The sequence below is a fragment of the Labrus bergylta genome, chromosome 13, assembly GCF_963930695.1.
Source record: "Labrus bergylta chromosome 13, fLabBer1.1, whole genome shotgun sequence".
Classification (NCBI taxonomy): Eukaryota; Metazoa; Chordata; class Actinopteri; order Labriformes; family Labridae; genus Labrus; species Labrus bergylta.
In genome coordinates, this window is record NC_089207.1 from 27665231 (window position 1) to 27690715 (window position 25485).

Genomic DNA, 25485 nt, shown 5'->3' on the forward strand with positions numbered 1-25485 from the left:
CTTGTTGCAGGAATAAGATCAGCGGTCTTACTGGCTTTAACAATACTGGCACATTAACATTAGCTCTTCTATATTTAAGTGGAAGTCAGCTACATAGCAAACAAAGAACCCTGAAAGTACGACCACATGTTTACACACTGGCTTTCCCAGGTGTACAGAGTCAAAGAGTCAAAATGTCTTCAGTGAAAGATACAATATCTGATACATTTACTTGAGATTTTGATAGAATAAACACATTTTAGATAGATAGATACTTTATTGATCCCGAGGGAAATTCAAAGCATCCAGTAGCAGGTTACAAAGACGTACATGACATGAAACATTTGTTACAAATTAAACCACAAAACCGACGCCGCCCCCCCATACATATATATTAACCTGAAAAAAGATTTAAAGAATACCCCTACATGAATCCAATTATTTTTAGCAATGTTTAAAAAGAAGAAAATGATCAAAAAACAGACATTAAATAACAGTCAGTGCAAATATTAAAGGTGCGATTTAAATAATTGTGAGGTTTTAGTCATGTTTCAGCCTATGCAAAAGGGAAGAAACAAACCAGCCTGTGCCTCTGCCTTGTGTCCTGCTCTAAAGGTGATGTACAACGTGAATGGCTTTTTGGAGAAGAACAGAGACACTCTTCCTGCAGACATTGTTGTGGTCCTGAGAACATCAGAGAACAAACTTCTGCAGCAGCTGTTCTCCAGTCCTTTAACTAAAACAGGTACGCCATCGTAAAGGCCTCAATGAAAGATATTCAGTGATGTAGAAACATCTCTGCCCCTAACAGATTATTCAGCAGCTGAGCACAAAAAAGGGAAAAGGGAGATGGAACTTTTCTTTTAGACAAACTACTGTGAACAATGCTGGGTTCTAACTGTGCCAGTGTCTCCTGCTTCCATAAATGTTCAGGTAAGTGGGTTTCTTAAAGATGCGGCTCGCAGGCATCTCCTGGTCCCCCCCTTCATTTCAAGCCTCTGTGTGCCATGCTCGGGTAAATCTGCAGTCTCCATTATCTCTTGAGAGGCTCAGCTCTCTGCACGGCGCTCTGTTTTTATTTTCACTAAGCTGTCCCTCTTGGTTTCCCACTGCTCAATGCTATCTACAGATTGTGGGTGCAGTGGGATATTTTTATGATAAGGTTCCTAAGTACCCAGGGGATGAAGAAACAGTATTTAGAGAACACAAAAGCAACTCTTCCCACCTCTTTTCTGTTGGTTAAATGAAGGTAGAGTAATGTGCTCGTCATTAGCCCCTGCTGAGGCCTCCTGGTCACTTGACTTAGCTGAAATGCTAATATATATGTGTTAAATTATCTGATTCCCACTTCTTACTTTATTTCTGCTAAGCCACATTATGTGATTCACTTCCTTTTTAGGGACCTGTAAATGCCTGCTTTCAGTCCCAGTGGCATTAAAAGAAGCTTCATTTCACAAAAGGCACCTTAGCTGAGACTGGAGCAGGAGTCAGTGTGGTGTGTCGGTAAACTGCAGGTTGTGCATGAGGGAGCCCTCAGCCACTTCTCCTCCACAATTCACAGCTTCAGAGGAGTATCCTCTATAACAACACTTAAATTCAGTGCACAAGGGCCCTGGATAGGTGCTAAACTGTGCTGTAGTGTTTACTGCTTTTACTTTTTTCACTGCCTATTTGTCAGTTCTGTCATTCAGAATTTAAACGATTATTTCCTCTGCTACATTTTCTTGACCTTTATATCCTAAAAAAGTGCAACCAGAGCTCACAGGTAATGCAATGCCTCCTTGCATGATAATTTTGCAGGCAGTATGCCCCTCATTTGCTGGCAGTCGGCTCTTTTGTTATATCTTTGGAGTTGGAGGTCCAATTTTCTTTCTTTTTTTTTTTTTTACAGTTTGTGAAACTGCAGATGATCTTGTTAGATAAAAGCTATGAAACCCTCTGCTCTGGCTTATCATTCTGGAAAAGATGGAGTGCCGTTTAAAGTGAGATACAGTATAGCATAAGAAAATTATAAATCTATTCTGCAGGGTAAAATTTGCGGGGGGATTTAATTTGCATTTTACTACACATTATAGATTCAGTGTTATCTATGAAATTACCATTATCTGAGGGGATCTGATGAAAATCTGTTTTACACCAGGGTGGCTTCACAGTCTCTGTCGTCTCCTCTCAGTATCACCACTAGGGGACACCCTCGTTAGACCTGCAGCCTGACGCTGTTACAGAGGTGAAATAATGGATCTGAGATGTTACACACATGCAGTGAGTGTTACAGTTTGACGTTTAAGGAAGAACGCCCTTTTAATTCAACAACAAGAGAATTTAAATTTTAAGTTTAAAAACAGGAGAACAGTCCCAGTTCATGAAATATTTCCTTTCATCTAAAAAAACACAAAGCAGATGAAGAACTCGATGGTCTCTGTATTCCTGCAGTTGATGTCTGAAGAGCAGTAGGAAACTGAGGGCCCCCAGGAAGTAAAATCCTCCCAGGGGCAGTGAATAGTGGGGCCACTTGAGCCCTGCAGAATTCGGGTCCTTGAGGCTTGGACATGTGGTGGTGTTTTGTAAAAGGAAATGGGATGTATTTGCATGGACAAATTCATCAGAGCCGGGGCCTTTCCCGGATCATGGGGATCACCGTGTTTGAATTGGCTGGGCTCAGTATGGCCTGCCAGGGCCCGGGCAGCCTGCGGTCACAGTATGGGTCTCTGCTTGTGTGTGTGTGTGTGTGTGTGTGTGTGAGTGTGTGTGTGTGTGTGTGTGTGTGTGTGTGTGTGTGTGTGTGTGTGTGTGTGTGTGTGTGTGTGTGTGTGTGTGTGTGTGTGTGTGTGTGTGTGTGTGTGTGTGTGTGTGTGTGTGTGTGTGTGTGTGTGGCTGCAGGGCTGTCTGGCCTTGCTGCTCGTAGCACAGAACATCTGCACACACAGCATCTCCAGACTGCCAGTCCTTTGTTTGAGTGCAGTGAAAATTGAGCGCTTTGCAGAGTGATGTGTGCCCAATGTAAAGTTCACATTCAGTGTAAAGACATAACGTTAAACTCCTGCTGTTTTTACTTTTTCTTTAATCCAACATTTGTCTTCATCAGGGCTTTAACACTTTATAATCTAGGATAAAGGAAGCGGGGGGGGGGGGGCACTGTTTTGAGAAAAAACTGATCTTTATTGGATGAATTTGTTTGAAATGTTGAATAATCAGCTAACCAGCTGGACATTGGTCATTTGACAAATGATTATTAATAGAATTTTGAAAAGACAGAATTTCTGTGAAGCAGTAAAAATATTTCACTAAATCTTATTTTCTGCAGCATGGACTAATGGAAATGCAACTCATTTTCTGAAATTATTCAGAATTTTAGCTTGTAACGCTATGCACTAACTAAATTCAGTTAGTTCTTTAAGAACTGTTTGCTGATACTTTTTTTTAATCCAAAGGAAGATTCATTTCGCTGTGAAGATTTAGCCTCTGCTAAGTGTCCACAATCTCAGGTCTAACATTTCTTGTTAAAATGCTAATACAATAATACTGACCTGTGAGAAATAAGGGGTTATAAGGTCAAGTCCTGCATGTATGTCAAGCAATTTACATTGCTTTTTCATCTTCACATGAAGCCACAGCAGCAGTCCTCTGCATCTCCCTTCATGTTCGGAGATCCTCCTGTGCTCAACTGTCAGGCTTCTCCCAGCGATATGACACATTTGGCTCTTTGTTCTCCGACAGTGTGAGTTTTTTTTTTCATCCCCCCAGTGGGCAAGTAGCACCAGTCTCTCTCCACCAGACTTCCACACTGCACTCCCCACAATTCTGTCCCAAAAGAGACACTCACCAAGTAATACTTTTGTTCAATTTCTCCCCTTATCGTGGAATGTTTTGAGTCAGCAGTGGGATTTTTGACGGGCCCTGCACATCAATAGCGAGGAGCCAGCTCTCCTAAGTCACATGGTACAACATCCTTTGATAAATGCAACACAGTGTTGTGTCACTAAAAGCCAATTACACCATGCTTTTTATGATTGATCTGCTCTGACAGTAGTGGATGGCATTTAAATCAACAGCCCCCGGAGCCATCTCTAGGCATAAACGGTGGTGGTTATGGAGGGGTGGGGTGGGTGGTGAGGGGTTATGGGTGCTTTAATCTCATTTGCTTGGGTGCTGAGTTGAGTTTCTAGATCACATGTTTTTGAAAAAGAGAGCGGGAGAGCAGTAGAGATATCCAGCGAGCGTGTGCTCACTCAGCTTTGGGAAGGCTGCTCTCTCTCACAACTTTGATTGTCCCCCGTGTCGACAGCTCGATCCGCAGCTTCTGAAGTACAAGGCGCACACTGGCACTCATAAAAGCATGTAGGGAGGTGTCATATTGAACGCAGGATTGCTTTTTAATCCCAAGCACATTGACTATTCTTGTCAATAGAACCCCAATACAACTGCCAGCTTGAGCTTCTTTTTTTTCCTACAGGATTCTTGCTGGGCTTAATTTTCAAAGTGAACGCACAGATGCCAAGGAAGGCTTTTTCTCCCCCCCTCCCCTCCTCCCATCCCCTCCACTTCCCTTCCCCATACACCGCACTGCCTCTCTCTCTCTGTTTGTCCTGGAAGTCCATGCCAAGATCAACATGCGTAAAGCAGAAACGATCAGTGGGATGCTCCACCACCGTCTGTTTCACGAGACTCAATAACCTGATGGAGAACAAATTCTCTCACCTTCCCTACTCTGTGAATTATTCATCTTTCTATCTGGAAACTCTTCTTCTGTCTCATTTATTTTCATCATAAGTCCTTGTGAGAGCACTGACAAGTAAGTAAAAAAATGGCCTCCAGCTGTAACTTAAAACTCACATGCCCTCTTTCTGTTACTGGATCCACTGTCAAAGAACAAATCTTCCCTTTTCCTGCTCGTCTCTCTGGTTTGAATAATTAGAACCCACATCATTAGACAAGTTCCCCACTGTATCTAAATGAGAAGGTCTTCTTTCAGGCCGGACATCACAGGTGATCCCTTGGTTTCATGTCTCAGGAGGCAGACATCTTTGAGGATACTGACTATTAACCCATGCTCTAATCATGTAGTCAGGAGGGGATATGAAACCCGCCAGAAGAATGAATTAATACGACCCGCCAAGGAATACATGAAGAAAGCAGCGAGTGTCCATTTGCAAGGCTTAGGTACAACTGTCATAGTTTCTCTCATCGCGGCGCAGCCCCTTCATCTCCCCTTGATGGTGTCATGGAAGTGAGAGGCGTGAAAGCACAGTGACACTCCACGAGCCCGTTCCACTCACAGCGGCTAATTCATCATGACAAATGTGCTCAGATGATCTGGCCCAGCAGCGCTAATGGGGAGAGGAGAGAGCGCACTTCATTTGCACAAGACCCACTCCAATTAATCCATCCAGCTTTACTCTGGGCTAATTGGAGCGGGGCCCTCCCTGCCTGCGTGCTGCTAATATACCCGACACAGTTAAACAGCTCCTGTTCTCAAAGATCATCGTTTTTTTTTGTGTGTGTGTGTGCGCATGTTTTTCTTGCTGTTGTTGGTTTAGATTGTGCCGAAGGGGCGGTGTAGGTTTTAAAATCTGTCCCTGTGATTCTAAACACAGGGCCCGCTCACAAACATGTGTTCATAAAGAGCAATTAAAAGCTAAAATTTCCATAATATCATATTTCACACGTTCCTTTCTTCTATTTTTAGTTGCTAATTCAAAACATCTTCCGAGCACACTTATTTTACAAGTACAAAATGCATAATTAAATGTGACAAAATCTCAGAATTTGAGTGTTCAAATGCAAAAAGTGTAAATGGCTGAATAAATAAAGTAGATAAATAAATAAAAGTCAGCAGATAAATGTCAAATACAGAAAGCATCATCATCACAAGCTTAGTAGACAGTCTGAGTTCTTTTGAAGTGCTCTCACATCGTATGTTTTGGCTTGTTTTGACTACAGTGTGTGTATATATGTGTGTGAGTGTTTGTGTATGTGTTTGCCCATGAGACGCAGCATTGCTTTGGCTCAATTCAAAACCTTTGGCACAAGCAAGGCATTCTTTGTCTCAAGTTAGAAGAGGCCTGGCTCCTAATTAATCCATCATAAATAGATTTTGATTGATGGTTCTAATGCTCACTTGATGGTGCAGAGTCCTCTGAGTAAGTCACTTACTGATCCTGTGTTTAAGTTTTTTGGCTCCTTGTCAGACTATGTCCTTAAAAACTGACGTTGAGTTTTAGCAATTTTTCAGCAGAAGCTGACTTCATATTTGCATTTTTTGAAGTTCGTCCGCGTGCTGGGAGAAAATCTAGAACAATTGTTGCCCTGTCACTTCAGCTTTATCTTCAAAACTTACAAAGGTTTTCCTCCTTGCCATACGCGGCTGCTTGGGTAACGCTGCCTCCTGTGTCTGCAGACGTATTTTTCTAAAGGTGTGTGTGGCACATCTGTGCAGCTATTGTTTATTCATGGAGTAAACCCTTTGAAATGTGTTAAGATACTTCCCACTCATTATAAAAATCCTGCCACCCATGGATTAGGACTTTGATGTCACCAATCCTGCTTCAAAGGCTTCTTTCACTGCTATTAATCACAGTTTAGCCTCTGAAGATATAGCCAGAGAAAACATTTGGACATCTTGTGCAGAAACTTTGAAATGTTCAGACTGTCTTGCATATGCTCTGTTCATATCCTTTCCGCTGTGTGTGGGGCTGTTGGACTGCTGTGCAGGCAGCTGTGCTGCTGAGTCCATGTATTCAGCTCATATTCAGTCTTCTTCTTCACTGTCTAGTGCTCAGCTGCAGAATGAAAACCTTTGTAAACATAGAAGAGCATCTCGATCATTGTTTTACATCCATTGTATGCAGGAAAAGTAGAAGAAAAGTGTTAGATAGCTGACATCATTCTTCCCTTTATTCCACTCAGCTGTTAAACAGGTTTCACTTTGAATACTGATATAAATATTTACGTCATGTTCATTCACCTATTTGGAACATATTTTATTTTAATCATATATATTTCAGCATCCTTTGTACTCACCACCATTGCACTTTTATCTCAGAATCACAATCGGGGTTTATTACCAAGTACATTTACACATACAAGGAATTTGACTTGGTGTATTGGTGCTAAACAGTTAACAAGGAAATAAAGCAGAACTAGCAACAACTTAAATAATACAGTATAAGAAGCTATTACAATATGTAAAATAGAATTTAAAAATGTTAAATATTAACTATAAAAACACAAAATGTACAAAAGGTGCAATGTAGGAGCTGTGCAGTGTACATATGTACACATCAGGGTTAATATTAAAGCTCCTGTGACGAACTTTGGGTTTGAGTTGATTTTGGCGCCCATCTGTGGACATATAGTTTCCTCTTATCTCTTTGCAGATCCTTTATATGTGTGAGTACTAGTGTTTCCTGATGGAAAATCTCGTCCTGCTTTCTTTTAACTGTCAAACACATCACTTACTGGTAATTATTTTCTGTGGAACATGGCAGCATGTACTGTACATCTTCTCACGTACCTGGGGGCAGCGATTATTAATGTAACAATATAGAAATAATCTGCCATTTTACAGATGTCTCCCTTGCATATGTAATTCATATAGAGGCGTTTTAATTCCAGTCTATTTCATAACAAGCTAAAGACTGCTTATTGGAGCTTTAATGTTTGTACATGGAAAGCAAAGTTAAACCAAAGACATCTTCTATAAATGCGCACAAATACAAACCTGGTCAAACCTGGTCAATAAATGTGAGTCTCATTCGGATTCTGACAATGACTATCTGCTAGCATACCAGCCGTTGCACCGATCAGATACCATAATCTTAAGAGGCCTCTCAAAATAATTAACTGATTTTTGGTTTTTTATATTGTAACAATAAGAAGCAACAACAGTGTGAGGCTAGCTGAGATTGTTGTCAGCTAAAGTTTGCAAAATGTGACTTATCAGTGTTTTTCCACTGAGAAACACAACATTTGTTTAATCTTTGTTGTGGTATCAGAAGGCTACTACTCATCATCAGACATTACTCCAGTCTTGATATCTGCATCAGTATCACAAAAGAATAAAATGGTATTTATAAATCTCTTCTTATGACGTGTTAATGTTTGTTGTTGTTAACAGGGAACCTGGCGACGTCCAGAGCCCGGGTCACCGCTGCCTCCAGATCTCTGCCTCCTCAGCTGGGCTCAGGACGCAACAAGGTGAGGCTCTGCTTCTTTAGCACAGATCACCTGAGAACAAACATAATGTGTTTTTATTAGAAGCTCACAGGCATCGCACCATGAGCCCAGTAAAAACTTGTGCTGCGAGGCGTAGCCACATTAATTGACTGGCTCTGTTATGTTTGCCATGTAGCTTGTGGTGATGCAGCATCGCCATCTGGCATTTGGTGTCTACGGCATAAAAATTTTTAGGACTTACAAAGTGTTATTGTTGTGTTGTTAATAGGAACTCCAGAATTATTAAATGTTTTGTATGTCCTCACAAAAGACTTAAATTATAAACTTTAATAAGAGGTTGTTCTTTTCTGTTTGGCTTCCTATGCTTTGTTCTTAAGTAAACCTGTGTTATTAAAGATGCTATATAAGTTAATGTATTATTTAAAAAAGGTATTATGATAGTTCATGAGTAGAATTATTCTTCATTTAGGAACACAAAAGCATGTCTAAGGGCGCCCTCACACTAGGTAAAGTTGTCCCGTACCCTGCTGGCCTGCACTCACACTGCTCCAGGCACAGCACAGAGAACATGACGGCTACTTTACTGACTCTGTGGCTTATTTTGAGTGATTTTAGTCAGACACAGCCATTACACTCTGGGATTTGTCGATAATGAAGGCTGCACGAATGAGAGCGCTCACTAGTCAAACTAACTCAACTTTAGGGGTGAAGTATGCGTAGGCATTGCCTAGTGTGATTGCGCCCTAAGAAGTACATTGAAACTGTTAGCATCCAGTGTTAATCATGTTCTTACTGAGATTCCTCCCAAGCTTCTTGGAGTGCCTTTAGAGTTGCACAGTGTTAAAAAAAACACTATCCTTTCTTTTCTCACCTCAGGACTCATTCCACTGTATCTATTTAATGTTATTTAAAGTCTTTATATGTGATTTTTCACACTTAAATGTAATATAAATCAAGTATATCCTCTGAAAATAACTCTGTGAGTCATGACTGTCTACAATGAGTGTAACACCCGAGTCCCACTGTCTGTGATGTTTACAGAGTTTTCAGAGTCCTATCTTCAGTTTGTTTACATCGCCGGGACGGCCGGCTGACTCCTCCCCTCATGTATAAAAGTTGTTTAATTGAGGGACTAGAGAAAAGAAGAATAACATACTGTACTCACTGCTTAACTGTGTTTCTAGATCACGCTCATTTCAGGTAAATTTACATGCAGTGTGAAGATACGAGCATAATAAAGATCGCTAGCATTAGCATGCTAACACAACAATGCAGCGCAAGTTGTTTTGGTTTCATGCTGGTGCTCAAGGGCGACATCTGCTGGATCAAAAAATCACATATAAAGCCTTTAAGGAGAGTCACGCTCTGCAAGATATTTGAACTAAAAATATCTTTGCTGAATGTGTTTGTTTTAACTGAGTGTTTGTTAAAACAAATGTAAGAAATCCCAGTATGATTTCCAGTGTGAAGCTTCCTTTAAAGTGACTCTCTTGTCTATCCACTTTCCCTCTTCTCTTATTTCCACGTCACCCGCCGACATTTGCTGTACTCAGTCTCCCAAATACCTGTTGAAGGTAAGGCTTCTGTTGAAAATAGTTTCTAATTCTAAATGTATATCTGGACGGCAGACAAGCTCCGAATTATGTTTAGTCTTTGAAATACTGAATTTGCTGAAATCAAGTGATCAGCATTTTAATCCAAATTGAAAATCAAACTGTTTTTCATTCCCTCACTCTGAATCATGTCAGCTTCTCTCTTCCAAACATCAATCACAGTCTGGCTTTGGAAAATGTAAATGATTTCTTTTGAACTCTTTTCTCTTGTAGACACCAAATTCTTAATGTAAACAAATGCTCTGTGATGTCTCCTTTTTAGATTACAGAAAAAACACAATGTGGGATACAAACGCAGGCCAACATAATCTGTTCTACTTTCTTGAACTTCCCTCCGGCACCTTCTCAGTTATTTTGGAACAAGAGAGGCCGTTAGTAATAACAACTCGCTACCATTGATGTAATATGTATGCTGTCATGTTCTCGATCAGAGTTGGAGAAAGAGTCGACAGAAACAAAAAGTTAACAGCGTGACCAGATTAAAGCGTAGTGATGCTCGTTAGAATAGAAGAAGTGAGTACTCGATAACCTTTTTGTTCTTCAAACTAACAAAGTGTCAAAGCGTACGAGCTCTCCCTTCACTTTACTCGGAGAACATTCAACGTACTTTTCTTTTTCTGCTCTAGGATGAAATAAAATTTTAAGGTATGCACTTTGCTTTGTAGACGTACTATAAAATATCCATTGCATCATTAACTTTGATGAAGCCATGAACTGCGAGGGCCATTAGAAAGCTTATATTGTGTCCTCGTTAATCCGTCGTTGGGATGACTGTCTGCTCCATGACGGCTAGTCTCATTACTCAGGATGCTCTGCAATTTTCCCATGCCCCTCAGCAGTGCAGAATTATTCTCTAGATTGTTAGCTTTAAGTGTTTATGGGGCTCTGTTTTACAGACGGCACAGTTAGTACAGCTGTGTATCCCCAACTGGCCCATTTAGAGGAGAGAAAGCTGCTGTAATAACACCTTTATCTCCACAGAGGACGACAGGTTGAACATAAACGTCTTCTCATTTCAATCTGCTGCCTTTACAGCGACTCACCTGGCCTGAGTCTGTCCTTTTTTTTTTTTATCAATGCCATGTGTTCATTCAGCCTTTCTGTGTTCAGGTGGACACCATGGAGATGATGCGCCACCCCGGAGAAACCACCAGCATGAGGAGACAGACTGTAGCCTCATATTTCCGCGTAGGTATTTTCTCTTTCATGCTGCCCCACTTCTCTGATAGCAGCTGCTGTGAACTCTTCTGTTCAAATATAACATATATATAGATCATAGTTTTGTCAACACAAAGAGGCTACATAAAATGTTTCAAGTTTTCTAAAGAAAGACAGAGCATAGACCTATATTAATGTCAATGAATCTGTCAGATAAATCTAGCTTAAACATATCTGTGGTGTGATTGAATCAAATGTTTTTATTTAAAGTCTTTATATGTGATTTTTCACACTTAAATGTAATAGAATTCAAGTATCTCCTCTGAAAATAACTCTGTGAGTCATGACTGTCTACAATGGGTGTAACACCCGAGTCCCACTGTCTGTGATGCTTTCAGAGTTTTCAGAGTCCTATCTTCAGTTTGTTTACATCGTCGGGACGGCCGGCTGACTCCTCCCCTCGTGTATAAAAGTTGTTTAATTGAGGGACTAGAGAAAAGAAGAATAACATACTGTACTCACTGCTTAACTGTGTTTCTAGATCACGCTCATTTCAGGTAAATTTACATGTAGTGTGAAGATACGAGCATAATAAAGATCGCTAGCATTAGCATGCTAACACAACAATGCAGCGCAAGTTGTTTTGGTTTCATGCTGGTGCTCAAGGGCGACATCTGCTGGATCACATATATGGATCAAATCACATATAAAGCCTTTAAGAGGTTTTAGTTCAATTGAATTCATGTGAAATATATCACATACATATTTTAAAGCCTGCCCCAGTCTTGAGGACATATGAAATAAAGTGCTGAAACATTTCTGCTTGGAAGTGTCTCAAACCAAACATGAATGTAGGAAAATAAGTACAAAACTTGTTTTGACCAAAGACAGCAACTTTGAAAGTTTGGCAGAACATGTTATATTTTGAATAAAATGATTCCATCTTATAATTACTTAATAGGAGGTTCATTAACCTACTGTAGCTACGTATTCCAGTAATGGTTAAAAGCAGCTATAATCCACAGTCACAAAAGTCTGTAATAACAGCATAAATCATTTTGTCCACTTTACCACTCCCTCCAGTACTTCAAGATTATCATATAAATTAAAAAGATTTTACTAACTTATCTGAAAGGACTACTTCAGTGTAATCTAAATATCTTCATTCATTTGATCAGTGAAACAGCGTGATTATCAAAAAAGTTACTTTGCATTTCTATTAAAACAGAAACTCTGGCTCAACTCTCAATCTCTGATAATTTATCTTAATCTATTCTTTGATTTTGAAATGCTACTTTCCCCTTCAGGGTACACAACACTTCCTGTAGATATTTTAAATTTAAAATGGGAAATTACTTTTCTTTGTCAGCCACACCAAGAATAAGAGTTTGTAATTACAAAGAAATATCAACAACAACATAAACAACAGCATGTCAAAACAAAAAAGGGGCTCAGGGTGAGAGCAGAGAACAAGAGAGCTCCTCTAACATGCCATCAAACATATGACTTAAATAAAAAAAAAATTGTCAGTTAATAAAACTGTCGAAAGTAAAATTCTTCTAAGATAAAACAATATTCTCTTTTGTTGTGTTAACGTGAAGATTTAAAGCAATAACAACAACAAACACGAGACAAGGTTACCGACTAACTAAAGAGCCAAACGTTTCTATGAGGAGTTGCTGGAGACCAAACCAGAGCTAAAAGGAGAGTTAATATTAGTCTGGGGGTCTCGAACAGTTCTTGAAAGGAAAGCCGGCTCTGTGAGTAAATAAGATAAAATAATACTTTGTTGATCCCTAGAGGGGAAATTTGTGTGTTGCAGCAACTCAAAGACAAGTAGCAAGTCGGTATTACAAAATAAATATCTATATAGATTTAAAAAAATAGACCGAACTGTTTTGTTGCACTCAAGGTCTTTTTTATATTTCACAATTTCTAAACAAAACAAAAATTTTGTAAAACTGAAGAAGACATACAAAATTTTTTAAACTGTTTTGATAATCCAGTTTTTGTTTTATGTCTTATGTCTGACAATAAAAACTCTTTCAAAACCTTTGGGAACTGATCATAACTTTCTTTATATTGAGCTTGTACACAGTGTTTATAAATCATTATAACTGACCTGTCCCCCCCCCCCCCCCCCCCTTGTCTCTGCAGACTGTTTACTGTTGTGTTTCTGTTATTGTGTGTCTGTAGTTCTCTCTGATGGACCTGCTGTCTAAGATGGTCGTGGGTAAGCCACACTTTGTGCGCTGCATCAAACCCAACGATGACAGACAGGCGCTGCGCTTCTGTGAGGAGAGGGTGATGGTGCAGCTGCGCTACACAGGAATCTTGGAGACGGTGAGCATCCGCCGCCAAGGCTACTCCCACCGCATCCTGTTTGAAGAGTTTGTCAACAGGTAAGAGCGGCATCCAGACACACAGCAACTACACACTTCAGCACACACACACAACACAACTCCAGAGATAATGCAGAACAAGCGAGCCGTGCTCTGCATCACACAAAACACGGATTCTTTAATTAGACAGGGGTACAAGTTGAGCGGTGAAGAGACTGACTAATTGGCAGTCATTAGTGATAGTGCAAGACTAAATCCTACATCTCCTTTAGCTGGGTGGATACTCCAGTCTGGATACAATTGAAACAGGGAGGAACTGTGATTACAAGGGGTGATTCATTTTAATGGATTTCCTTTGACTATTCATAAAGAGTTTGTTCTTAAACTCAGTGACCTGGAAAAGCTCAAACGTGGTCTCAGCATGTCCCATCGGTATTACATTAAAGCAGAATGAAAACAAGATTTCATCATTAGGAGGGTTTTATGTAAGGATGTTGTTTTTGTTATTTAAAAATGTGGGACAGGATAAGACAAATGTTAATAAGTGTTACAAACTTCTGTTCAAATGTCAAACCACACATTTAGTGTAGACTGACACCGCCCCGTTCCTGTTCAGGAAAAAAACAAAACACACACAAACTTAGACGAGTTTGTGGGAAAAGGCAGAGGAACTTGTGTTTGATCAATTTTCCTTTGAAAAATATCCCAGCCACCTCTAATGTGAAGACTTTAATATGATATCACATTTAATTAAATTGGGCTTGTGGCCTGTAGGAAGGAAAGCTTTAGAGATGGTTTGTTGGTCTCGCTGCTTTAGGGAATCTTTAAAAATTGTGCTTAATTCTGGTGACCTAAAACTTTGAATGACCACATGTTTCTTCTTTTCTTTCTTTCTTGTCCTACTTTTAAAAGAGTTTGATTTCTGGGAAACCTTTCCAAACCTGACCGATGATGTTACTGTTTACTCCACCTGTGCATGAAGTGTGTGAATGAGAGGGTGTATTAGAACTTCAGACTACATTTAAACCTCCCTGTTTGAATCCATATCATCCCACCTAAGCCAGGCAGAAGTCATACAGACAGACCCGAGCGGCTAAACTGCACCTTTAGTGAAAACTGATTTAAATTTGTGCTCTCATATCAAAGGCTTGTCTGATGTTGCCAAGCAGTGCTTTGTATTTACCATCAAAGAAATAACAGGTATCAACAGGAATTAGAATGAAAGGCTGGAGACTGAGGCGGCGAGGCAAGTTCAAAGAAGTTTTTCTTCTTGTTGTTGTTCTTCTTTTTTGACCAACTCCAGAACACAAGAGATGAACCAGTCTCTTTGGAGCCTTGATGTCCCTGAGCAAACAGTCCCAGCTACTTTGGTCCTATGCTGGTATTTTGTAAACTACAACAAGAGGATCAGTGGACAGATCCAGACAATGTGCACGATAAACATGCAGAGCAGAGCTGATGGACACTGATAGAACGGAGCTGATGGGCATTTTCTGCAGCCACTGAAATAAGAGACGATGTTTCATTCAAAGGGGCTGCAACAAAGGACCTCTGTTCTACACTCATGTCTCAGTCAGGCTCATTTTTCTGCTCTGACTGAACAGGCCACCTTCCAGCTGTAGTGATGCCCCCAGTCGTTTTGTAGATGAAGTTGTTGCGATGTTTAGACACTCCTCTTTACCACTGAAGACAGATCAATGAATCCGATTTTTATTTGTAAAGCACCTATTCACAAAAAAGTGATTTCACAACACTTTACATAGAGCAAGTCTGGAGGTAATGTTATTTGGAAAGATCCAACATAAATTCACAACGAGCAATCACTTGGGAACAGTTGAAAGGAAACAGGCAGAAAGCTTGAACAGAAGCAGACTCATTGGTGGACAAACATCTGCTGCAGCTGGCTGGGCTGAGTTTGATGAAATAATTTGAAGAATTTGAACTGAAGAGGAGCGTGTTTATTATTTATCAAATCGAGGATTTCAGTCAAAAAAACTTGAAGAAGGTTGACTCAAGTCTCCAACATAAGTGGGGACGAGTCCATAAAGATTAGTTACCATGGTTTTGATTGTGAAAACGTACTGGCTGAGTGGCGTTGTGGCGTGAGTAACATCGCAGTCTCAAAGTTTTTATTTTACTCCCATAAGTTTATAAAAACACAACACACAAGTAAAGCATTTCTCACTCCATGAAAATCTTTCAAAAAAAATGATGTTATTGGGAAAACAAATTAGAACTACTCTTACCAACTATTTTGCTGAGAGTCAGAATCAGATGAGGAGATCATGTGTTAAATATATGAAAATAAAGCTACAGACAGTTTTTTTTACGCCGCAGTTAAAACCCAAAAATGTGTAAAATATGTTCATTACTGATCTTAAGAGGGAATGGTAGGTAGATATTGTTACTTTTGGACAGAGACAGGCTAGCTGTTTCCATCTGTTGCTTTCTTTATGCTAAGCTAGCAGGCAGTTGGCTTTAGCCTTCCTCGTATGATGAATGTTATCATTTATAATACATATCGACAGTCAATGACGGGTATCTATAATCTCCTCTAACTTATTGGTGGGTTGTATTTAAATGACACTGTGTCTTCATGGTTCACCAATTAATTTCCATTTTGAACAGTTTCAGAAATATGAACGCAAAAAAACTCTCAAAGTCATCCTTTAACAGAGTGTGATGCTTTTTTTTTTTTTGCTATCTTTAAAGATGAGATGTTTTTTTAGCTTTCATTTTATGATGATCTGAAATTATTGATTACGTTAGAGCACACAGCTTAACTTTGCCCTTGAAATGTTGTAACGTCTTTCGATCTCATTTCTCACCCACTCATTTTTTGCCTCCACTCATAGATATTACTACCTTGCATTTCGGGCTCACAAGATGCCTGAGACAAGCAAAGAAAACGCTGTTGCCATACTGAAGCGAGCCAAACTGGAAGGCTGGGTGCTGGGGACGACTAAGGTAAAGTGAATATTACACCAAAGTTAAAACAATAAAGAAATCTGTTTTGTTGTTCATTAAACTTTTGGTACTAACAACTCATGTAGATAAAGTCTAAGATATCTATTTCTATAAACAGCAGTACAGATATATAACGGGTTATTCTAACCGGGTCTAAACCTGCTGTCAGGTGTTTCTCAGGTACTATCATGTGGAGCAGCTGAACCTGCTGCTGAGGGAGGTGATCGCTCGGGTGGTGGTTATGCAGGCTTACACTAAAGGCTGGCTGGGCGCCCGACGGTACCGAAAAGAGAAGGAGAAGAGAAACCACGGGGCCATCATCATCCAGTCAGGTACAGTGGAATCAACTAAACAGATAAAGATTGAAAAGAATTGTTCAAATGTCCAAATAATGCAAATACATGTAAAACCTTGTACTTATTGATCAGGTAAAACAGGTGGGAATCTGACCTCTGTCTTCTTAGGAACCTCTAGTCTATTATGTCTTGATAAAAGAGATGAGTTTGATAACCACAGCTTGACCTGCGAGGGTTAAGAGCGATGCTTCAGAGCAGACAATAAAACCACAGAGAGTTCAAAGGGACCCATCCCTCTGCCACCTGGTTTAGCAGTGTTTTGAAGTGGGATCTTGTGCAGTATGTGCAGTCTATTTTGTTTCACAGAGGCAGGTCAGCAAACTCCTGCACATACACACACACACACACACACACACACACACACACACACAAACCGTCTCTTTCTCTTTCTCCAGCCTGGAGGGGCCATGTTGCCCGGCAGAACCTCAAACAGATAAAAAAGGAACGGGAAGAGGCGGCCGTTCGCATTCAGTCAGGTAAAGAAATGTTAACATCTTTCCCTCTGAAGTTATATATTCAAGTGCCGACCGCTGGACTTTCTCATGTTGCCCTCGTGTCCAGTGGAACTATGCGCCACTTTTTCCACTTATTTTCAAAAGGGGTGGGGGGAGGGAGAGGGATAAAGGCCTGAAAACCTTCCATCTTTGTGCAACACCTTTTTTGATCTCAATGAGTGGCCTTACGAAACAGTAATAATTAATTAATAATGCATAAAGAAAAGGCTTTTGAAAGTTTGGGCAGCATTTGGTCCCCATGTTTCAGAAGAACAGCGCATACTGAGATCCTTTTTTTTCCTTTCATCTCGTTCCCAGTAAAAGCAAGAGAGGGGCTTATCCCTTCTGTTTCCTCACGACTTCCTCTCTCAAATTCCTGGCCTATTACACCGCTCTCACATACCAGAAACAAGATGCCTTTTTATACTGTCAACCTTTTCATCTGAAATGTAAATTAATTCTTACTCAGTGTGCCTTGACAAAGATCAAAGTGGGCACATTAACCTTCCCGGGTACCCCCCTTCCTCCTCCTCCTCCTCCTCCTCCTCCTCCTCCTCCTCCTCCTCCTTGGAGCCTCTCACTGGAGGACAGGGGAGGGTGCCAAAAGAGGCAGGAGAGAGGAGGGCAGGGGAGGAGATTTGGCATTGTTTCCCCCGGCTCTCCTAAGGGCTGCCCTCATCTGGCACATGGAGCATCTCAGTCGCCTGCACACCTTGTGTAAATGTCCTCTATTAAACCCTTGTAAATAACGCTGCAGAATGGGTAAACATGGTGTTGGTGTGAGGAAAGCCTCTCTGTCCCTGCTGTCTTTCTCTTTGGAGAAGTGTGTTTGTGTGTGGCCGCTGGGGTTCACAGGAAGAGGTGGGGGGGTTGGAGGGGGGTGCCTGAACCTGACATAAGTGGGGCCTCAGCCCCCCGGCGGAGCACTCCAGCACATTCACATTGTGTGTTCTCCGCAGCTTATAGCCTTTGAGGTGGGCTGCATTTGCATTCTGAAAATAAACAGATGCCTTTCAAATGTATGAGCCTGGTGGCTTCTCAGATCTCAGCAGGGCCTGGGGGACATGCTCACCATCGATCAGATTAGACCATGCAAAATAGAACCATGGCTCAACAATGTACTTGAGCTTCCTTTTTTTTCTGCGTATATAATTTTACAAGAAAAACACAAAGCCGGTTAGACGGAGTAAGTCAGCAGGCTGCGTTCACCGTCCATCTGAGTCTCAATAATCACGCAATGATTTTCCTCTGCTGCTACACACATTTCACCTACCTTCAAGAAAATAATTAGCTATTAATCCAGGGCTTTTTAGGTGCTTTTTCAAAGTGTTGTTTATTGTGTTAATTGCAACGACTGCATTCCATGGCTGCCTCTCTGGACATACGTGTGCTGTTTAAATGTTTGTTAATGTTGAAATGTTTTTTTTCCGTCCATGTAAAAGTATGTACTGTATGACAGTCTCATCCTCTGCAGCTTACAGGGGCCATCGGGTGCGCCGTGACCGGGGACCCCAGAAGAACAGATGTCACCCTGAGGCAGGAAAGACCACCAAGGAGGAACATACAGGGTGAGCTTTGACATCCCTCGTCCTTCAGGTTTTTTATTTTTTAAAGTACTGTTTCCCTACAGTTCAATTTTAATTTCATCATCGATTTGATCTAACAGCAAAAAAAAGACTTCAAATATGACCTAAGATGGAGACCATACCGCTCCCTCATTCTGAGCCCTGCTGGACCCTTTTTTTTTGTCTCACCCTGTTATGTTCTGTTGTTTCAAGCAGAAGAGAAAGCTCCTCCCAAAGCACCACCTCCACCAGTTTTATAAACGTAATAAATATCCTTCCACTAAGATACCACACTTGTCTGACCACAAAATGGGGTTGGGCGCTGCACTGGTCTCCAGATGTACAAGCTGAAGACTTAGTGTTTATTCAGCATATGGGCCCGGCCGGTCATTAAGAAAGTATGTGCAATGCAGGAGAGCAGCCTCCGACTGAACAGCAGCACACGTGGTGTCCATGGCGGCTTTTAGCTCCGTTTTTTTCCCCTTCTCTCTTCCCCACAACTCACACTTTTGAGTTTGTAACAAGTTTTCTAATGCAGGTTTCAGGTTACATTCTAAAAATGGTTTGTTAATGTGCAGCAGGAGGCTATATGAAGGACACAGATGCACATATTCCTCACAGGATTTCACATATCTAAGACAACTAACATCTTGGGTGACTTTTGGTCAAAGCAGTGCGTCTCTCTCCAGATTCCCAACTCCAAAATACTAGATTTACACATCAGAAAATGTTATGCTCGTTGTATACTCAAACTGAGTGGAGACTCATCTGGGATTTTTCTCTCTCCGTGTTTACAATCATATTCCTTGGTGAGAAAAACTTCAAACCTCCACTTAACAATTCTGTTTAATCAGTGCTGGAATCTCTCCATATAGATTTATTTTGACATGATCTGGCCCATTTTTTCTCCTGTAAGATCTATGTTCTCACCTACATGCTGTTCTTTTCCCTTTTGATATCACTCCTCTCTGCCACGCGTGAATACTTTGTTTGCATCCAAACAGAAAGATGCCTCCAGTTGCATCACAAAATCCAAGCTGGATGAGAGTTTGTTTTTTCTACCCTCAGAAGCATGACTGCAACTGGAATGCAGCATTGTGTTTGCAGATGTTGTCTCTTATGGTGTGTTTTTTTTTATTAGTGTAAAAGTATGTGATCAAAAAGAACAATTCTTCCTCTTTGCAGAAGGTTTAATCATAAAACAAGAGCACTTCTAATCAAATATGGCTGTTTTATTTTTTTAAAGGGTATGTAGGGTTTTTTTTCTTTGTAGTGCTCTTTCAGTTAAAAATGTTTTTTACTTCTCCAGGTCTTACATCCAGAACAGCAAAGACACACACACGGATCACATACATAGAAGGAATGTAAGTACCAGAATATCAATGAGCATTTTCTAATGCCCGACTTTAGTTGTCTATGTAAAATGCAGCTCCTCTACAAAGCAGCTTTAACCCAGATTATTCTTTGGGAATTTTTTTGAGTCCTTGAGACAAAAGAGTTCTCTTGCTCCAACCTCCATCTCAGCGGAGGAGACAGGGTGGTACGGGAACGAGAGAATCAAAAGGCTGGAAATTCACGGCTGAGAATAAATGCTCGCTCTTCCCCGAGGTGATTTGTCTTTGCGCTCCTCTTTCTACAGATGTTAGACCCCTTTTTTAGTAAAGACCTGAGGTTCTTTGGTAGCACTTTGATATCCTGCTCGGATTCAATATGTGAAATAGAAGAGCCACTCCGTGACTTGGAGCACATCACAGTCTTTGAAGTCTGATCCAATTTTTGCTGCTCACCATTTGATGTTGAAAGGATGAAATGAGGAAAATGTACAGTTTTTGCCAGTAACTCTGCTGAGCATATGTAAGATTAAAAAAGCAAAATCCTTTGGAGGATGTACTTAGAAATGTTAAGCAGATTAATACTTTCCTATAGCTCTTTTATTCAAAGATAAAATTAAATATGAGAGGAAGTCTGTATGAGCTGTTTTTCACCCTCACAATTAAGTCAGTGTGGTGCTGTTTGCTAGGAGGTAGGGCTAGCAAGGGGGATATGCAATTGCATTAGCATTTGATTAACATTGCAAAGCACATTAATGGGTTTGAGTTATATGAGTGCCAAATTGTAAATGGTAAATAAATGAATACAGCGTCTACATGACTAAATTGAAGAAAAAAAAAACACACACATTACAGGCTTGTTTTAACTTGTGTCTATTTATTTGCTGCTTCATTGACATTGCTCTTCTGGGTGTGTTTTTTTTTTTTTACGCCTCCTCTTTCAAGGTTTGCCCCGACAGCCGAGACAGACAAGTGAAAGACATCAAGAGAGACAAAGGCAGAGCAGAAGACAGTGTGACGAAGCCTCGCAGGGAGACAGCTAGACTGCGAGACATGCAGTGTAAACAAGGTAAGCCCGAGCACAGAGCTGGCGGGTGCAGGTAATTACACAGAGAGACAGCAGAAATCCTGCTTTAATGGATAAAGTGCCATTTTTAATACCAGGGCCCTTTCAACCTTTCATCCCAGCCAATCCTCTGCTGCCATTCTTCGTTGACAGCGAAAAAGAGAGGAGCATTATGAATGATCATTTCTGGGGTATTTTAATAACCCGGGTCATCTCATCATAAGCGTCTCGTGGCTAGTGGGGGGGCTTTCGGAAGTGTCAGGAGCACTTCAAAGCTTTCGTTCTCCTGCACGGCGAGACCCTTCACTAAGGATCTCATCAATGACTCTAATAGACCCGCACAGTAACGGTGACAAGAAAATACACAAACCCTGATTTGTTGAACATATGTTTGGTTTGCTTTTTGCCCCCAGGCGATGAATTACATTAATTCCTGCTGCCTGGAAGGCTGAGTGGGTGGCTGTGCGGGGGGCCTCTGATTATGGCCGTCACCACCGAGGTAGCCCGGGTAATGGGGGCCCGGCCCTTCATTAATGTTATTAGAGGGGTATGAGGTAGGAGACGGAGGTGAAATAGCGTTTAGCAGCACGGCTGAGAGATTACGGGGATTAGACATGATAATGTAACACAGACAGGGCTCTCCAGCGAGCCTGGGATTAGTGTCAGCACGCCACAGCAGGTCTGGGTTAGATAGCGGCTAATACGGTAATGCTGCATACAGGTGACCCCCGCTCCCAGGCATCACTGCCACTGAGGGGAAGCAGTGTTTGATGAATTTATAATGTCGGAGTGATTTTGGAGGAAAATGTTGCACTGAATGCCAGTTTCAGGGCTTTTTCCCCAAAAAATGATTGTGTTGTTTCCTGAAAAGCTTCCAGTCATTTTCTAACATGCAGAATTACTTCCCTGTTTTTTTTTTTTTTGGGGGGGGGGGGGGGGTTGTAGTGATGTGGTGTGTAAAACTCACATTCCTTTGCCTCTAGGATCCCTTTCATGGTGAAATTAGTTTAAATGATTAAATTGCAGAAACATTAAGTGGAGCTTTTAAAGTACCAATTGAAGCAGAATGTTCAGAATTCCCCTGTTTTTGTTTTGAGACCTCTGCAGATTAAGCAACTTGTACTTTAGACCCTGCTTTAGTTCTGACCATACCTATAGAGTGGGAATGAGATATGAAATGCTCAGATTGGGCAACTTGAAGGAAAACGTCACCATATGTAAAATTAACCAAATTTAGTTTTTCTATTGTCCTGACGAAGACTCAGTAGAGTCGAAACGTGTTGACAATCCCTGTTAAATAAAATATTTTTATATGTTATCAGAGTGCCTCTGACTTTCAGTTTAAGACTGCCTCTTCACACTTCATTTGTTTTCTTCTAATCAGGACAGTCAAACTTTTTTATTAGCTATTCGAGTATTGTCCCCTGTTCCTGAAGTGCACCTGATTTTTCTATATTTAGATTGTTTTTTGACCCAGTGCAGCACTCACTTCTACACTTTTTTCTTTAGTTTAGTTTAGTTTTTCTCCTTTGTATTATTTATTGATGCTACTGTGGAGGCAGCTCAATGTGTACAGCTCATGAGGACAGTACAGCGCATTACCTCACAAAATGTAGGACTCTAAAGATACTAAATTAGCCTCAGGCACATTTGACCTTTCTGTTATTTTCTTGTTAAATGTCCTGACAAAAATATCCTCATCTGCCATAGGCTTCACTATTGCTTTTTTTACCACACAGATTTACAGGTATTCATCTCGACCCCCTTCCCTGCCTTGTGTATGTTCTGAGGTCTGCTTGTGGCTCCAACTTCTTCTTTCACAGAACTCCATTTGAATATGTTGAGGGAGGCCACGGTGGCTCAGGCACCCAGGGCACACTTTGATCCCTGCAGATCTGAGGGCCCTTTCTTTTTTTTTTTTCATCTCGAGGTTGAGCGACTCGTGGAAAGCCTTGCCCCGCCAGATGTTTGGAGACCAGGCTCCTTCCTGTATCTCATCCTGCTGTCGCCTCTTGTGACCGTATTGGTTACTGGGCTGGGGCTCGACCTGGAGTGTTTCAGGACACCAGTGGAGAAAAAAAGAAAACGAAAATTAGCCGTGGAAATCAAATTACCCCACCCCTCCAGACACTCACACACACACTCTTACACCCTGCTCCCATTAATGCCGAAACACCGGGGCATGACCTGGAACCCCTCAATTGCTTTGATGGACGTTGGGTCTTTGCTAAGTGATTTAACAAAGCCTAGTGGTGCAAGTTGACATGCTCAGCCCAGTTTTTTCTTTCATGTGAAACAAAGCAGGTCTGTGGGTTAGATGATGTGGATAAATGTCTGTTTCACTGCATATCTGACACCAGACAACTATTCCCCCCTATAGCCAAGTACTAACAGCATAAATTTAATGGAGGGAACAGACTAGAGCATTAAGCACTTTTTTTCTTGACTGCAGGCACTCTCACATATCTGCAGCTTCAACGTTTGATTCCCTGTGTTTTTCTCAGTGAAAAGTTACAAATATGCAGTGTAGTCATATAAGCTGCACATTCAAAACGATGCCACCTCTCGACACCTGTCTCCCCAAGTCTGAATATTAACACAACATGTTTGGAAAATGAGTCACAGAGGCGTGCGTAGAAAGAAAGCCTTTTTTTGCTAGCGAGCGGGGCAGATACGATCAGAGTGCTGCTTATGCTCCTCAGCGTGGTAAACAGGATGGTGCTGAGGATCAGTCAGAGCTGACTTTATGGTTTATGAAAGCTGAGCTACTTATGTTAACAGGCTTTTTGAAGATTATAGTTGTGGTAAACATACATGTCAAGAGAGAGACAGTGATAAAGTGGAGCCCAAACACAGAGAGCAATTACCGCCGCGCCTTCAGAAGATAGTTAACCTGCACCTGTTTGAAGGATGAGAGGGGAGAAAAATGGAAATGGGTGCGGAGAAAAGTTCATGTCGACTTATCGGTTCTAGTTGTGTCCCCTCAGTATAGCAGGGTGTAGTCAATAAGAATTGATTTTGTTTGTCCCCTTGAGCTCTCTCTGCACTTTATAGCTGCAGCTTGGAATGTGGACGCTGTTTTATCCACACTGAGGTCAAAACCCACCCTCACCAGCACATCTCACTTTCCCCCCTTCTTGTCCCCCTCCCTCTGCTCTTAAACTTCTTCCCACATGTCCATCCACCAGGTGCTGCTCCACAAACCCCAACACCACCACTAGCAACACAAACCACAACCACCAAAGCAGCAGCCACATCACCATATCAGCATGCATCTGCTCGACAAATGTTCCAACCCTCTTCATGTTCTCTAGACAAATACGCTCCCACCCCTCTCGCTGTCTCTCTGCCATTTGATTGATCCGTCTGTATCGCAGCGTCTCGAGCGGATGCCTTCAGTTTTTAGGCAAATTACAGGCTCGACGTAGCGGCAGCAGAGATTTGGAAGGGATAGGAAAGACTCAACTTAACGGAAGGAGTTGCCTCTGTCTGACGCTACCTACGTAATCCTCTTAATGTCAGTGGGAGTAGTTAACAGGATGTACTTCCAAACTACTCATCATCACAATTCCAGCAGAATAATCTCCTCAGACGTAAAATCAAGGTGGAAAATGATGCTCCAAGTTCTCTGTAATTTTGCACATGTGGATTGACTCATTTGATGTAGTTAAGAAAAGTTTTTGCAAACACAAAACCTTATTCTTTTTTATATTTTAGCATATTTGATCTCATAAAACTACTAAGGATTCCACTAAGATTAATGCCATCCATTTGCATATTTCATCTATTTTTGGCATGGTTGTCCTCCTCCCTACTTCGGTAGTGGTTACATCCCGCTAGGTCACAATTATGAATTACCTTTATTATGTCTCTGACAAATGATGGACTTCCACAAAGTTCAGGGATTTTCTTTTCTTCACACAAACATTTCTTTCGCAGTCAAAGTTCCAAAAATCTGTTGTCAGGAGAAATGATTGATTTCAGTGTGAAAAATTGGTTGTAAGTAACAACATCCGCTGCCTGCATTAGTGAAAACAGATGCAGGAACTACTTATTTTTTCACCATTATCTGCAGGACATGACCAGTTTTCCCTGATAATTCAAAGCACATTTGGCTATTTGAGTATGATGTCCAAAATGATGAGAGCGGTAATAAATCTCAGGAAAGTTCTGGAAATCCTCTTCAGCTTCAGATATCTATTTGGAGTCTTTGTTTGCAACTGAAGACTAATGCCTGTGTTAATGTGAACAAATGCATGTGTGTGTGTTTATATACCCATCCATGTGTGTGTATGTGCGTGCGTGCGTGCGTGAGGAGGCGGTTGTGAGGTAAAGAGAGCGGTCTGGGTTGCACATGCCTCATTTAGACATCAAAGGCCTCTGCTGATGATTTTTCCTTATAATCCATGCCTTTTGGTGCCTCTGCTCCCTCCATCTGA

At 41.1% G+C, this 25485-nt stretch overlaps 1 protein-coding gene across 10 annotated transcripts in view; it reads left to right on the forward strand.

The window, feature by feature from the left end:
• Positions 1–25485, forward strand: part of myo3b (myosin IIIB) — a 68969-nt gene that overhangs the window by 32000 nt on the left and 11484 nt on the right. For 5 of the 10 annotated variants that reach the window (XM_065962449.1, XM_065962456.1, XM_065962451.1 and 2 more), the window contains 11 exons: positions 595–724; positions 8096–8175; positions 9708–9728; positions 10878–10955; positions 13122–13327; positions 16123–16234; positions 16404–16566; positions 16986–17066; positions 18544–18652; positions 19959–20013; positions 20926–21049. In XM_065962449.1, the coding sequence (XP_065818521.1) occupies positions 595–724; positions 8096–8175; positions 9708–9728; positions 10878–10955; positions 13122–13327; positions 16123–16234; positions 16404–16566; positions 16986–17066; positions 18544–18652; positions 19959–20013; positions 20926–21049 (1159 nt within the window). The remainder of the gene's footprint in view (positions 1–594; positions 725–8095; positions 8176–9707; positions 9729–10877; positions 10956–13121; positions 13328–16122; positions 16235–16403; positions 16567–16985; positions 17067–18543; positions 18653–19958; positions 20014–20925; positions 21050–25485) is intronic. The other 5 variants (XM_065962450.1, XM_065962453.1, XM_065962457.1 and 2 more) reach the window with 2 other exon arrangements.